Source organism: Lissotriton helveticus, chromosome 6, assembly GCF_964261635.1.
Source record: "Lissotriton helveticus chromosome 6, aLisHel1.1, whole genome shotgun sequence".
NCBI classification, from domain to species: domain Eukaryota; kingdom Metazoa; phylum Chordata; class Amphibia; order Caudata; family Salamandridae; genus Lissotriton; species Lissotriton helveticus.
The window spans coordinates 428,873,333-428,887,609 of NC_136067.1; the positions used below are offsets into that span (position 1 = coordinate 428,873,333).

The 14,277-nt window shown below is 45.8% G+C and overlaps 1 protein-coding gene across 1 annotated transcript in view; it reads right to left on the reverse strand.

The window, feature by feature from the left end:
- The window catches only part of TRAPPC12 (trafficking protein particle complex subunit 12), a 1,039,319-nt gene that overhangs the window by 892,510 nt on the left and 132,532 nt on the right, over positions 1-14,277 (reverse strand). Inside the window, exon 3 of the mRNA XM_078647874.1 lies at positions 11,201-11,317. Within this exon, the coding sequence (XP_078504000.1) occupies positions 11,201-11,317 (117 nt within the window). The remainder of the gene's footprint in view (positions 1-11,200; positions 11,318-14,277) is intronic.

The following is a 14,277-nucleotide window of genomic DNA, read 5'->3' on the forward strand; positions in this document are numbered from 1 at the left end:
AAACCACGGTCGATTATATAATATTAAGCGGCAAACTCCAACTTTTAATGTCAAACTTTTCAGTCCATCCGCGCAGCGACAGCGACCACGCTGCCTTAACTGTCACTTTGAACCTCATAGTGGACCAACGCCACAAGCTTGAATACAATGGAGCGGCCGATGGAGAAGAACTAATAAAGCTGCCCAGGAGGATCAAATAGGAACAAACAGCAATAACCAGATTTAATAGCTGGGTAAATCAGTGGACAGGTTGGCCATCGAGTGAACAGAAAAAGGGCGCAATAGAAAGCTGGAATGCCACATCAGAGACCCTGGCGGCGATTCTTCGCGGAAATCAGAATAGTGTGTCGCACAGGCGTCCCCCCCTAAATATGGTTACAATATAGAAATCAAAATAAGCGCCAAAATACTAAACAAGAAACGTAAACTGTTCCACAAAAGCGGGACTAAACAAAACAAGAACCAACTACAAAAATCTAAAAAAAGTCATGCAAAAAAGGTATGGGCTGCAAAACTTGCCCATTGTGAAGCACAATGGTTAATTATTTTTGACTTGCTGAGCCTGGGAAAATCACAGGAGTTTTGGAATTATATATGCAATATGGGACGAGGCCCAAATCACAGAGAAAATGCCCTTGAAGCCTCTACTTGGGTCGCCCAAGTAAAAGCACTATATACTAATGATGGTTCCGCAAATATGCAATATGTAACAACTATTGCTGGAGACTACCCTGATCCCTCCATCGAGAAGACGGCCCCACCGGGAAAATTGTTGGTCTCCAAAATCTTAAAAAACATCAGACAAAACGCCCCACCGGGCCCCAACGGGCTTCCCGGGCACCTATTCAAGGCAAACATTGACTTTTGGACCAAAAACCTGACCTACCTGTACTCCGAATGTTGGCTCCAGGGGGATGTTCCAGACTCGTGGAGAGGCTCGCTTTTACAGCCCATTCATAAAAAAGGCCCAAAATCTGAACCCGCCAATTACCGAATGATTGCCTTGTTGGATATTAAGGGAAAAGCTTAGGCTAGTGCCATCTTGAGGGACCTCGCAGACTGGTCAAACGCAGCAGGCATCCTTCCATTCTGCCAAACCGGATTCAGACCAGGGTCAGCCACAGTCGATAACATCGTCGCTCTTTCTTTCCTGGCGCACCGCGCACGGATAGGCAAAAGTCTTCCCCTCTTCGCCTGCTTTATTGAGTACTCGGCGGCGTTTGATGGGGTCGACCGCGCAATTCTGTGGCACAAGCTGGTCCAATGGAACATCAATCCGGGGCTGCTAAGAACGATACAGTCCCTGTATCAAAAAACTTGGGTGCGCATCAAACTCTCAAGGGACCATGCTTCTGCTAAGATCAACACAGATAGAGGCCTAAAACAAGGGTGTGTGCTAGCCCCATTATTATTCAACTTATACACAGCGGACATGGAGTGGGCCTTAACTGGGGCTGCCCTGGCCTCTCATAAGATTGGCGGGCGCAAAATACATTTCATGCAATATGCTGATGACTAGGTCCTTTTGGACCACACGAGAATGGGGCTGCAAAAGGTGTTGACGGCACTTGCCGTATATAACGACAAAAACAGGCTTGTAGCTAATCGAACTAAATCAAAGGTAATTATATTTGGGCATTACCCAAGGAAAAAATCTTTGAAATGGAGGCTAGGCAATCTTTTGCTGGAAAGTACACAGTGGTACATCTACTTGGGCATCTGTTTTCAGGAATCGGGGCTCTCTAGTGCCCATCTTAAGTCAATCCAGGCCAAAGGTAAATCCATCACCTATGCCATTTGCAAGCTGCAAGCCTCCTTATACAGCCCGTCCACCACGGCCATCAACAGAGTACTTAAAGCCAAGCTCATGCCGGCACTTAACTATGCCCTTCAGGCATTCCCGGGCAAACTGAGCAATGAATTAGAAAAAATTCATTGCAGGGCATACAAGAGACTTTTCCATCTCCCAAGCTGCACCAGAAACACCCTCGTTCGCCTGGAGTTCTCACTCAACCAGCAAAACCTGGAAGAGCTGGCCGCCTTAAGTAAATACTATTTCTTAACAACGGCGGCACAAGAGAACACACTGAAGGCAGTCCTGAAATGCATCTTCAGAGAGCCAGGGAACCCTTGGTCGGCCACCCTTGAAGCGGCTAAGGTCCTTCTCAACCTTGCCATGGACTCCTGGAATCCTGAATGTGTTACATACTCTGCCATGAAAAACGTGATCAAAAAACAAGTGCGTGCGCGGTCACGGGAACTGGATCTGGAGTCCCTGAGGAGAAGAAAAGACTTGCATGAGACCCTGTGTTTCCCGCACATCCTGCACACTCCTAAACAGCATCTCACGCAGGCAGTGGGCAGTGCAGCCCTTTATAAGATCTTGGCTTACAGATTACACCCATTGCCCCTCAAAGAATTATACCTGTGCGGCAAGGCCAGCCCAGGAGCACAGGAATGCAGGCTCTGCAGCTATAAACGGGAGTCATTGGCCCATCTTCTCTTCTGCTGCCCGGCCCTGCGTTTGCGCCGCAGTCTTTACCTCAGGCCACTACTACTAAGACATTCAGGGTTACGCTCTGCAAAGGACGGGATCTTTCATCTTTATACCCTGTCCACGGTAAAGCACATGGCCACCTTTGGGAAGTTTATCTTCCAAGCACGGTCAATGCTGATGACTTCTACTGGTCGGATCACAGAGTCTTTTGCCGGCCCATGAACCTTTTCCTTGGTATTTCTGTACTCTCGGAGCAACTAGATAACTTGATCTGTTTGAAATACTCTTGATTTTAACTTTTGTAATGTTGTGACTTTTGTATCTTTGGTTTTATGTAATGGTTTTCAGTAACCAACAATTAATATCATTCATTCATTCATATTTACAGAGACACAGGGTGGATGTGGCAATATTACGAGAAATACACCTGGTCCCGGGCAGTGGGGTCCTCACAAAACACAGAATGCTGGGCCAATGTGGAGCGACAGGCTTTACCTCTAATGCTAGGGTAGGTTTGGTGTGGGCACGCAGGGGTTAGAACGTAAAATTATAGGAGGTATTAGTTGACCCACCTGGCAGATATGTGGCTGTACGGTGCAACAAAGGGGACTTGGAGCTACTGTTGGTAAGAATCTATGGTCCGAATTTCGATGACCCTCACTTTTACTCAGAATATGGAGGGAGATTTCAATTGCATATTAAATCGAGAGTTGGACAGATCCAAGGACATGGCTAGGCGTCCTACGGCAGCAGCTGCGTGATTACTGAAATAATGCGCAGGGAAGGTCTCCTGGATATATGAGGCCATAAACCTCCCGCAGCTGGTGGGTTTACACATAACTGCGTGGTGGGGGGTTTACACATAACTGCGTGGTGCGTGGTTAACACCTGAATTGATTACTGGCTGTTATCGTGAAAACTGGTACTCATGTGAGAGAGTGTAGGCCACTGCTGCATACGTATTCAGACAAATCATTGGTAATTTTGCACCTGGAATTGGGCGCATCTCGTCCTGTGCTGTTTATCTGGCGCTTCCCTCAATACTTCCTACTACATTCCGTGACGAAACAGAGCAAGCGATCACTAAATTCTTCACACATAATTTAACAGGCTCAGTAGATAAATTTGCAACAGCATGGGAATCATTTAAGGCCTTTATTCATGGCATCGCAATGTCCAAACATGTTGGGGTTCTCAATCTCGCAGTTAGAGAAATAACATGTGGAGACAGCGGAGGGATATCTTCGGGGTGAGATTAGAACCAAGTTAGATTACTACCACGAAACTGCATTACATGAGGTCACTCACTTAGGTAAATATGCAGTAGCCTGGACGTATGGAGAGGGGGAGAGGCATGGTGCCACGCTTGTCTCCCTGCTGTGACCCCGTCGAGATGAGAACATTATCACTGGCATACAGCATGGGTGAAGGCGGAAGCTTGCAATAACCCAATAGATACTGTTCTGCTTTGTTAGATACTACACTAAGCTATATGGCTCGCAGGCTGCATCAGAAGACGAGGAAGCAGTGGACTACCTAGAACATATCAATATGCAATGGCTTACCAATGAGCAAAGGAACACCTTATGGCTCCTTTAAACCCTGGAGAAATTCGTGCTGTACGCCAAGCCATGTCCTCTGCCAAAGCGCCTGGCAGATGGTCTAACACTTGGCTTTTATAAAGCATACTAAGAATTGCTGATTCCACATCTGATCTCGCTCTTTGAAGAGATGGCCGCTGACGGCTGCAAGCCTCCCACAATGCGGAAGACGCTACTGGTAATGATTTTGAAACCTGGCAAGCCCGTGGCTGACTGCTCATCCTATAGGCCACCGTCCTTATTAAATGTAGACACTAAAATCTATGCCAAAATATTACGCAACAGCCTGGCATGCATGCTTCCAGGATTGGTTGGTGCAGAACAAACTGGCTTTGTCCCGGGGTGTCACTTGTCATCAAATCTTCATACACTGTTTGGCACAATTCAGAGATTGGGCCTTGAGGTGCAGGCAGAAGCAGTATTAATAGACGCTGAAAAAGCACTTGATTCGGTGTCTTTGAGCTTTAAGTTCAAAGTACTGCAGCGATTGGGCGCTGGGGAAGTATTCGCCAAACTGGTGACGATGCTGTACACTTTGCCTACTACACAACTGAAAATTAACAATATGACTTCAAACCCTATTAGAATAGGGAGGGGCACGAAACAGGGAGGCCCGATGTCCTCTGAACCACTGGCATGTGCTCTATGGAATACACATACAAAAGGGTCTAAGATTCCCGGGTTACAAACTGATAATCTCTGCCTCTGCAGATGACACGCTCTTACACATCAGAGATCCTGAGCGTAACCTCACATCAGTGTTGAATGAAGTAGTTCAGTTTGGAGTCCACTCCGGGCTGCGGGTCAATTGGAGCAAGTCGATGATATTCCCATTTACTCCAGCTATAGAGCCAGCGCAACTGGAGTTTCCACTCCGCTGGTCGCCGAATTCAATCAAATACCTAGGCATTCAGGTACACACAAATCCAGACGTTGTGATCTCGGAGAATTATGGTAAAGCCACAAAGAAACTGACAGAGGACGTAAAACGCTGGATCAGATTACCAGTGTCACTCATGGGACGCTAGCCATTTTAAAGATTGTGGTTTTGCCCTGATTTCTATTTCTATTTACCAATATTCCAATGCTCTTACCCAGATCCTGCTTTCAGCGACTCTGTACACTTCTGATTCGGCTGGCCTGGCCTGGCAAACAACCGAGTGTGAACTCGGACACACTCACCTTGCCATATTCCAGGGGAGGTTTGAATGCCCCAGACCTAGAAACATATTACAGGGTAGCCCAATGCACCCATGCCCACTTTTGGATACATGGTCTGAAAGAATTACCACATCTGTGGCTGGAACAGTACACTGCAGTATTATTGACTTTACCATAGCTACTGTATGGGGCGTTGTCCCGCAAGCATAGTCATTGAACTGAAGTGCATAGCAAACTAAAATACAAGTTTAACATATTGAACAGTGACAGATGGAGCGAGGTTCCCGAAACTGTATAGGGTAACAAAATGCGGGTTATATTAAGTGGAAACAAGAATGTCTACGCATAAAGCAAATCCTCTAAAGAGCAATCTAATCCTACATGGAATACTAAGCACAGCAAGTGCAATACACACCCTCCCGGTCCCCCACAGCCATTGCCTCAACGCTGCACCTAGATCCTGGAAGGATGCCCGAAGTAGATCTATTTGCATACGTTGCAGCACATAAAGTCATCTTGGGTTGAGGGTTGTTTTACTTAGTGCAAACCTCCCATCAGTGATCTGGGGAACTACAGCCGCTTATTTACCGCTTGCTCAATACACACAAGCAGTGGCCCTACTTTAGGTTTCATATGCTTCTTTAATGTCATCACTCAGGTATGCACTCAAGTATGTAAATGGATATAGTTGTATCTTCAGTGGAACACCAGTACCATCGAGTCAGCGCTCAGGAGAAGGAATAGTATTGATTTTGTTATGTTCAGTTTGAATACCGATGCTAGCCCAATATCCTCTAAAGCTTGGTTGATCTTACCAAGTGCTGTTGCCTGCTCCTATCAGTTTTAGTCAGTAAAACGGCATACGGGCATATGGATACAAAGTGGGTTGTCTTCTGACTTCTATACTTCCATGTGGATGTCCATGTCTTACTATTTGTACCAGACTGCTACTTGTTTTCTTAATAAACTCTTATTTTCTCATGGTCCAGGAGTGCTTGCATTATGATACACAATTTCTCACTACCCCGACACCACCAAATAACAAGATAATTATAAATATCCACATTTGCAGACAACATAAAGACAATTGATAAGGATTGGTAATACACAGCTGAGAATAGCTTGTGAATTCCAACTATCAAAGAGGTGACTGGATTAAACAAAAAGGCTGGATAGGGGGGAGGAGCTACGCTACGAATCAAGATGGCCGCATAAGCTCCCGGCTCCGTCGACCTCCGCCAACAGCTCGATTATCCTGTCTTTCATCCTGTCTGCACACCTGATTTTCTTGTCTATGAAGGTCTACTGCTTCCAGAGGTGCAATCCCGAGATTTCTACCTTATCGGCTGACGAAGATACACCGTGTTTCTATTCTCGGCCTAACATCGTGTTGAAGCCGGGGCCTCGATTTCTAGACTAGTCGGAGTTGAACAACATCGGCCGTGAGACCTGGACTGAGCCCGGTCTCCCGAAGAGTGCCTGAATTGTTGATTTTTCTGACGATCCTTTGAACGATCCACACCCGGGACACGCCAGCGTGCCACGCCGGCTGCTGTGGTGGAGGCCCGGCGCCCGGAGCCCTTGCTGCCCCGTGGGGGTCGACGGGCTGGGTCTTCCCTGACCGCGAAGGTGTGTTCTATAAGACGAGGAGCGCCCATTATTTGTGATCAGATTTACGTGGCCTGTGACTCCGGAGCAGCCGGCCTCCGGGGTCCGAACTCGGCTCTGTCACCTACCGAGAGGAGATGGAGCGGACGGAGGGCATGCCATCACTACGGGCCGTTGTGGCCGCCATTGGGGCGCTCCATTCGCACACAGTCGCTGTGTTCCGGACACTGATGGTGAAAGTGGACGGTATCCTGGCACCTGAGGACGACACCTCGTTTGGTCTCCAGCTGGAGATGGCACCAGCGATGCATGGCATCTCAGAGGTCGGGGTCCCTGTGCATCGCCCGGACTTTATGATTCTCGACGGTCCCTTATTGCCGGCTAGCCAGCCCGTGCTTCTCACTAGTGTCTTTTGCCTGACCCTGCTGCCACCCATCACTTCTATGGACAAACTTCCATGTGGCCACGAGTTACTTGCTGATGGTTTCGGATGCTCACTGTTCTTGGAGATCTTTCCTAGTTCGAGCCATGTACTTTTATCCTGTTTTCGATCCTCTTATGCTGCAAAGAACTTTTATGGACGCTCTGCCTTTTTCATCAAAATGGCGGCTCGAGTGGCAAGGACTCTTAGGACGGACCGTACTGGCCAGGGCTGAACTTTATCGCTGGGTTCCGATATAATAGCTTTTCTTAATGCCGGGGTTGTGCCTATATTGTGATGGGAATTGGGTGGCTGGTATTTATCCTACCGTGACTGGTTTGTATAATTGCTGAATATTGGTTTTATTGTGTCTCCGGGTGGTTGCTGTTGGCGGTGGGCATGGGAGTCCGGGAGTGTGTCTGCTTTCTCCTCCTCCGTTTTCTCTTTTCTTTCCCTCTCCTTTGGGGCAGTTCCTGGGCGACAGGCACGCTGTTAGTGGGGTAGGCCGTAGCCATTACAGTGGTGTAGGGTGGCGGGTGTGGTGGGGGTTTGTTATTTTAGTTTGTTTTGTTCTATGGTCCCTTTCTTCTTTTTCCGTCTGTCTCTGGGAGGGTTCTTTACCTCTTTAGTAGGGTTGGCTGTCTTTCTTTCCCTTTTTCCTTTCTTATAAGGCTTCTACACTCAACTATGCCTTTAGGTTACTGGGGGGCGAGTTTTCAGAATGGTGCTCTGCTTTATTGTTTGATGTCGTATTGTTTTTGCTCTAGGTCCGCCTCGGCGACTGTATTGTTTTGACAACTGTGTGGTTCATCAACTGATTCTGTTTGCTTTGCGGGGTACGTCCCCCCCTTACCTCTTCTTATTTTATTATGTGGTGTGACGCCATTGCTCCTGCAGCCGTTCCTACTCTACATAACTTAAAAAAAACCGAAAACCTCATATATCCTTATGCTTTGCAGTGCGCACTCACACATGACGTATCTATGATATTGCTTTTTCCGGTCGTGTTCTTGTTTCTACATCCTGATTCATTTGATACGCTTGCGGCCGGCCCCTGTGGTTGTGGGCCTGCGCATGTAATACTTTGCAAGTTTCAATAAAGGTTTAAAAAAAAAAAAAAAAGGCTGGATAGTAAATAAGGCCATATCAAAACTTCTTATTTCTCCCAAGAATGAGCCAGGATTTTTTGTATGGCGTGACTCAAGAGACAGAATCAATCCTAAAGATCTAGCTCACCCAACTTCATAATGGGAAATACCACATTGTGTTGCAAAAAGATCAACATTTGTACAAAGTTTTTGTCGAGTTCATCATGTTGCCACAATACTTCTTTGCTGCCCCTCACAGTTTTCCTGTGACATTATGAACACCTTCCTAACAAAGAAACATACCGTTTAAATCAATCACTTGCAGGATAGGAGACCCAGAGAGAATATGCAATCAAGCCATTTCTTTACACAACATAATGATTTCCTGACTCATACGGTAGCCCATGTTCAACATATTATACATATTTCTCTGTTGGCGAGTTCCCACATCCAAATTTTATTGCATTTCTTCTCCTATATAACATGGGTTCGGTAACTTGATTGTCATTTCTTAACCATACCCAACCATCTTGACTAAGAGAAACATCAGCAGTGAAAGTGTGACCTAACAAGTAAACAGTGTGAGGAAATTCTTCTTTTTGCATGATCACTCCCAAAGGTTTGGACTGATGCTTCTGGTTTTTCGACTAAGACTGCTCTGGGGTCTGCTAACCAGACTTCAGTTCGTTGTTCTAACTCCTCACAAAATGTACATTCCCAGGGTTGAGCTAGAAGTTTGACAAATGACCCTGACTGCACAGAGGACGTTTTTGTAAATGTATTACATGGCAAGGTCGCACAAACATACCCTATAGGATTGTGGCGAATTTTTAGACACCAAAATGAGTAAAATCCACCGCAGGTATAGATGTTTTATGTAAAGCATACATCTCAGCTGTTTAGTCCAAAGCGCAAAACAGCATTGGTAACCATAAAATCTGTAAACAATTGAAAAGTTTGAAAGAGCTGGTCCAGTGATATCAGTCGGTGAGAGCTAGCGTTCTCTCTACATGACACCGGTGCAACTTTTGAGTCTGGGGTGGAGGTCTTCTAAGCTACATGTCAGCAGTCAGCAGCAATTCTTTGTGAGTGGCTACTGACTGGTCAGGACGAGTGCCTTCAGCTTTTATGCAATGGCACTGGAACAGGGGGTCAACTGACTGACCCTTGGAGTTACAACTTTGGTCTGGGGCTCTGGAATAACTTTTCCTCATGCCGGGTACCACAGGCACAGTCCTCTCTTTGCTAGCCCAAGCAGCAGCAGGTGCAGCCCAGGGGCTTTTGCAGTCTCTCTTGCTAGGCTTTTGCAGTCCTTCTTCAGACCCATAACCAGTCTGGACACGATCTGAGATTCAAGGTGCCATATTTATGCCTAGAAAGTGCCCTGGGGTGATGATGCCCTCACTAGCCAATGGATTACCAGGATTCCTCCTGCCCTATGATGATTCTCGACTTTGTGTGGTATTTAGCATTTCCAGAGTGCACTATTTTGTCCACTCAAGATGTGTGACCCCTTCCTTGGACGACAGGTGCTTGGTAGCCCACCCTCGAGGTGTGGCTACCTGTGGGCTACATGCCTTCGGAAAAACTGGTTTGGCAACTGGTTTCCTCTCTCTGGTCCCGCTGCCAGCCTGTCTACATGAACAAAGGGGCAGCCCAACAGGAGTGTGTACGCCATTTGCCCACCAAAAGAGGCTTCCCCTTTGAAGCTCGCTTTTGGGCCAACAACTTGATTGGCTTCCTGAAAGGAGGCGTTAACAGCTCCCTCTGTGGCAGGACTCCATTGTTCCTGAACTTGGGAGTCATTCACATGACTTCCCAGGAAGTTAGAAGGCTTTCTGGTGGCCAGTAACTGTTTAAGGCCACCGCATATACTTGGCTACAGAGCAGCAGCTTTCTACAAGGTGCCTTTCCTTAATGCCACAATTAATTTGTTACCTTGAAGAATCAATTATAGTTGTCCTATTCAGAAGTTAGGAGGGCTGAGGCACCCCCCTGCAACTATGGATTAGCCAATAGGGATACTTTACCTTTCCAAAGTCAAAGCAACAATTCAGACATTTTACTGTTAGGACATATTAAAGTATATGTCCCACTTAATAAAATACAGCTCCCTGCCTTGGGGATCAATAGGCCTTCCTTAGGAGAGACTTGCAAATATTGTTAAGGGAAGTGGGGTGTGGGTAGGGAGGTGGGGCTGCCATTGCTTTGAATGGCAAAGTTGAACTAGCAGTTTTAAAACTGCTCTTCCAGGCTGGGAGACATTTTGTATCTTGTAACTAACAGAATGGCACAATCAGTGCTGCAGCCCTGGGTGGACACTATAACTTAAATGACCTAGGTACCCTTAGCACCATATACTAGGGATTTGTAAATAAGTCAGCTTATGCAAATTGCGGGTAGCTAATCAATATACATTTTGTAAGAGGTTAAAACACAAGCACTGAGGTCTGGTTAGTAGGCCTCAGTGTATTCTCAGAGTCCAAAATTCAGCAGCATCACTCCAAAACGTGGGGGTTGATCATGTAAAAGAGGCATTTCCTTAAAACAGGATAACTGAGATAGCAGAGTGCCATGACAACGTATCTATTACATTTTAGATCAGGTAAGTCAGACATTTTGTAACAAAAATTGGGGATGTATTTTCACCGTTGGCTTCTGTTGAAGTAGAGGCAATAGCAGGTCAAAGACAGTTAAATGAAAGACATTTTTAGCTTAAAAATCGTGAGTCTCCTGCCTGAATCTGGTCTGTTGGCGTGTATGCGTATCATAAACCAAAGACAATACAAAACGGTTAATTGTTTTGGCCTGTTGAAATACTTACAATCAGTAGTTTTAATCCAACAAAGGACTGCTCCACTACATTAGCCGTTAAAACCTGCCTCTTAAGTGCAGCCTGTTCACCCAAGAACCGGAGCATCAAGTCCCTCACTGCATCTCCCTAAAAAAACAAATTCACAAGTCAACTTCATTTTAAATAACTCTAAAAACAGCTATACATTTAAGTTCTGCTGCATTTTCACTGCTTCTTTCTCTGCACATTAACAGGAAATATCACGTTGTTACTTAAAAAGTACTACATAACATTATGATTTGTTATATATATATATATATATATATATATATATATATATATATATATATATATATATACGTATATATATATATATATCTCACGAGCAAATGTCCCAAACGGGGGGAGCGTCCTTTAGCTGGCGCTGGCGGCGAGGATCGGGACAGCCTCGCTAAAAATCACGACAGCAAGTTTCCTTCATTCAAGAAGACGCCGCACACCACTTCAATTATACTTTGTTGGTTTTATTCTCCTGTAGGTTTTTTTGGTGGGGAAAAACCTACAGGAGAATAAAACCAACAAAGTATAATTGAAGTGGTGTGCGGCGTCTTCTTGAATGAAGGAAACTTGCTGTAGTGATATATATATATATATATATATATATATATATACACAGATAGATAGATAGATAGATAGATAATCAAAACAATTCCCTTGCAGGCATAGAGTGACGCATAAATTATGCAAAAAAGAAGGCGAGAACTCTGGGTAGTTCCCAAGTTTAGGTGGAAGGCAGCTCCTGTATAGAGCACCCTCAACACCAGCGACACTCTGTGCTAATCCTATGCTTAAAAACTTTGATAGAAAAGCAGACATTTGAGGTGAGCAAATTTAGAGTGTCGCTGGTGTTGAGATACAGGAGCTGCCTTCCACCTAAACTTGGGAACTACCCAGAGGTCTCTCCTTCTTTTTTGCATAATTAATGCGTCACTCTATGCCTGCAAGGGAATTGTTTTGACTTATACTGGGTGCTCCCTTGTGTCTGGACAAAGCTAAACAGCTTTCTTTTGCGCAGGAAAAATCATTAAAGCCATACCTTATTCCCCGGAGTTGTGTCGCGCTATCTACTTACTTGGAAGAGAGCATAGACTATATATGTTTTTACCAGCAAGCAGGCGCTGGATGGCGACGCGCCCTCTCGATCTGGAGGGCCGCGATGAGCCTGCACCTGGAGTGTCAATGTTTTCGCGGAGCCCCCCCAGCATGTCAAAATCAAGTGGTGCAATTCTGGATGCAACGGGAGAGAGGAGGCATCATTGTATGCCTGATAAGGGGACAAAAGTATGGCTGGATCTTCCAGGACCCGGAGATGGTGTTGATACCCGGTGCCAATTGTTATTGGGGTACCACATGGTGCAAGGTCTGCCCTGTTACTTAATGGGATTCCTTAACGGACTACCAAGACCAGCATACACCGGGCAGGTGTACGTAAGCAAAACCGCTGGACATCATTGAGGGGAGGAGGGGCATGAGACCACCTGATTGGGAGTGGTCTCGGGAACAGCATAACACCACTTGAACATCAAACCAGGAACATCAAAGACACCTTGAGACTGGCACTGATGAAGCCGCTTGAAGGCTGAAACGCGTATGCCAAGCGTTTCAGGGACAGCTTTCTTTTGCGCAGGAAAAATCATTAAAGCCATACCTTATTCCCTGGAGTTGTGTTGCGCTGTCTACTTACTTGGAAGAGAGCATAGACTATATGTTTTTACCAGCAAGAAGGATCTGGATGGCGACGCGCCCTCTCGATCTGGAGCGCAGCGATGAGCCTGCTCCTGGCCAGCACATCAGTAATTCCGATACAAGGCTCATGCTTATGCAAAACTACCAGCACTTCCCTTTGCAAACTACCCAACATGCACAAAGTTTTTTTTAAAATGCAAGCTCAACTATCACAAGTAAGATAGGAGTGGGTTTCCTCATGCCTTAACGTAATTACATCTAAGGGCCAAATTACTTTCATGGCACACAATGCACATGACAAACTGCAAGGTATCACATTTGTATAAAGACGTGCTTTGAAGCCAGAGTTTAAATACAGGCGGGTTCATCTCAATCACAATAGGTGTTGATGAAGAAGTAAGACAGAAGGGAAATGTAAGCTTTAGAGTCTCAACCCCAGGGTGTCTAAATACAGGAAATTACCAATAGTACCAATATTGGCTAGATACCAAAAATATGCTTGTGCTATGTTGTGTTCCGAGTGTTTTTGTCACACGCTAATTAACCCGTGAGACTATCTGGGCGTTCTGGCGCCAGTGTGTGAGGCAAGCCCTGGACGGCTTACTCGAAGAGCCAGGTATTCAGTTCCTTGCGAAAGTCAAGGAGAAAGGAGGAGACTCTGATGTGTTGTGGGAGGTTGTTCTAGGGTTTAGGAGCCAGGAATAAAAAAGGTGGGACCTCCTACTCTGGTTTTGCGTAAGCATGGAGTGTGTGCTAGAGATGGATCAGCAGAGCGGAAGTGTCTGGAAGGTTGGTGGAAATAAATGTGGCTATTCAGATAGGTAGCCATGTGTCGTGGAGTGCTTTGTAGGTCTGGGTAAGGAGTTTGAAATGTGGACATTTGCATATCGGGAGTCAGTGGAGTTCCCTAAGGTGAGTTGTGATATGGGCTCTGTGGGGGGAGGTTGAGGACATGGTGAGTGAAGCATCTTTCCCAAAGATCAACACTTTGGTCAAGTCCGAGTACATTTTGAGGCAATTAGATTTTACCCATGTGGCCACTTTGATCATGCGTGTGATGAATCTGTTCCTGGTATTGGGTGTTTTGTCAGAGAGGGACAGCATTAGTTACTTATCATCGGCATATGTGAGGATGCTTAGGTTACGAGTCTGTAGGATACTGACTAGTGGAGTCATGTAGATGTTGAAAAACATCAGACTGAGCGAGGAGCCTTGCAGTACTCTGCAGATGAGTTTTCGTGCTTCAGCGGCGAAGGAGGGCATGTTGATGGTTTAGGTTCTTTCAGTGAGGAAGGAGCAGATCCATTTGAGGGTGTCTCAGAATCTCAGAATGCCTACTTTGTGAAATCTTCTGATTACAC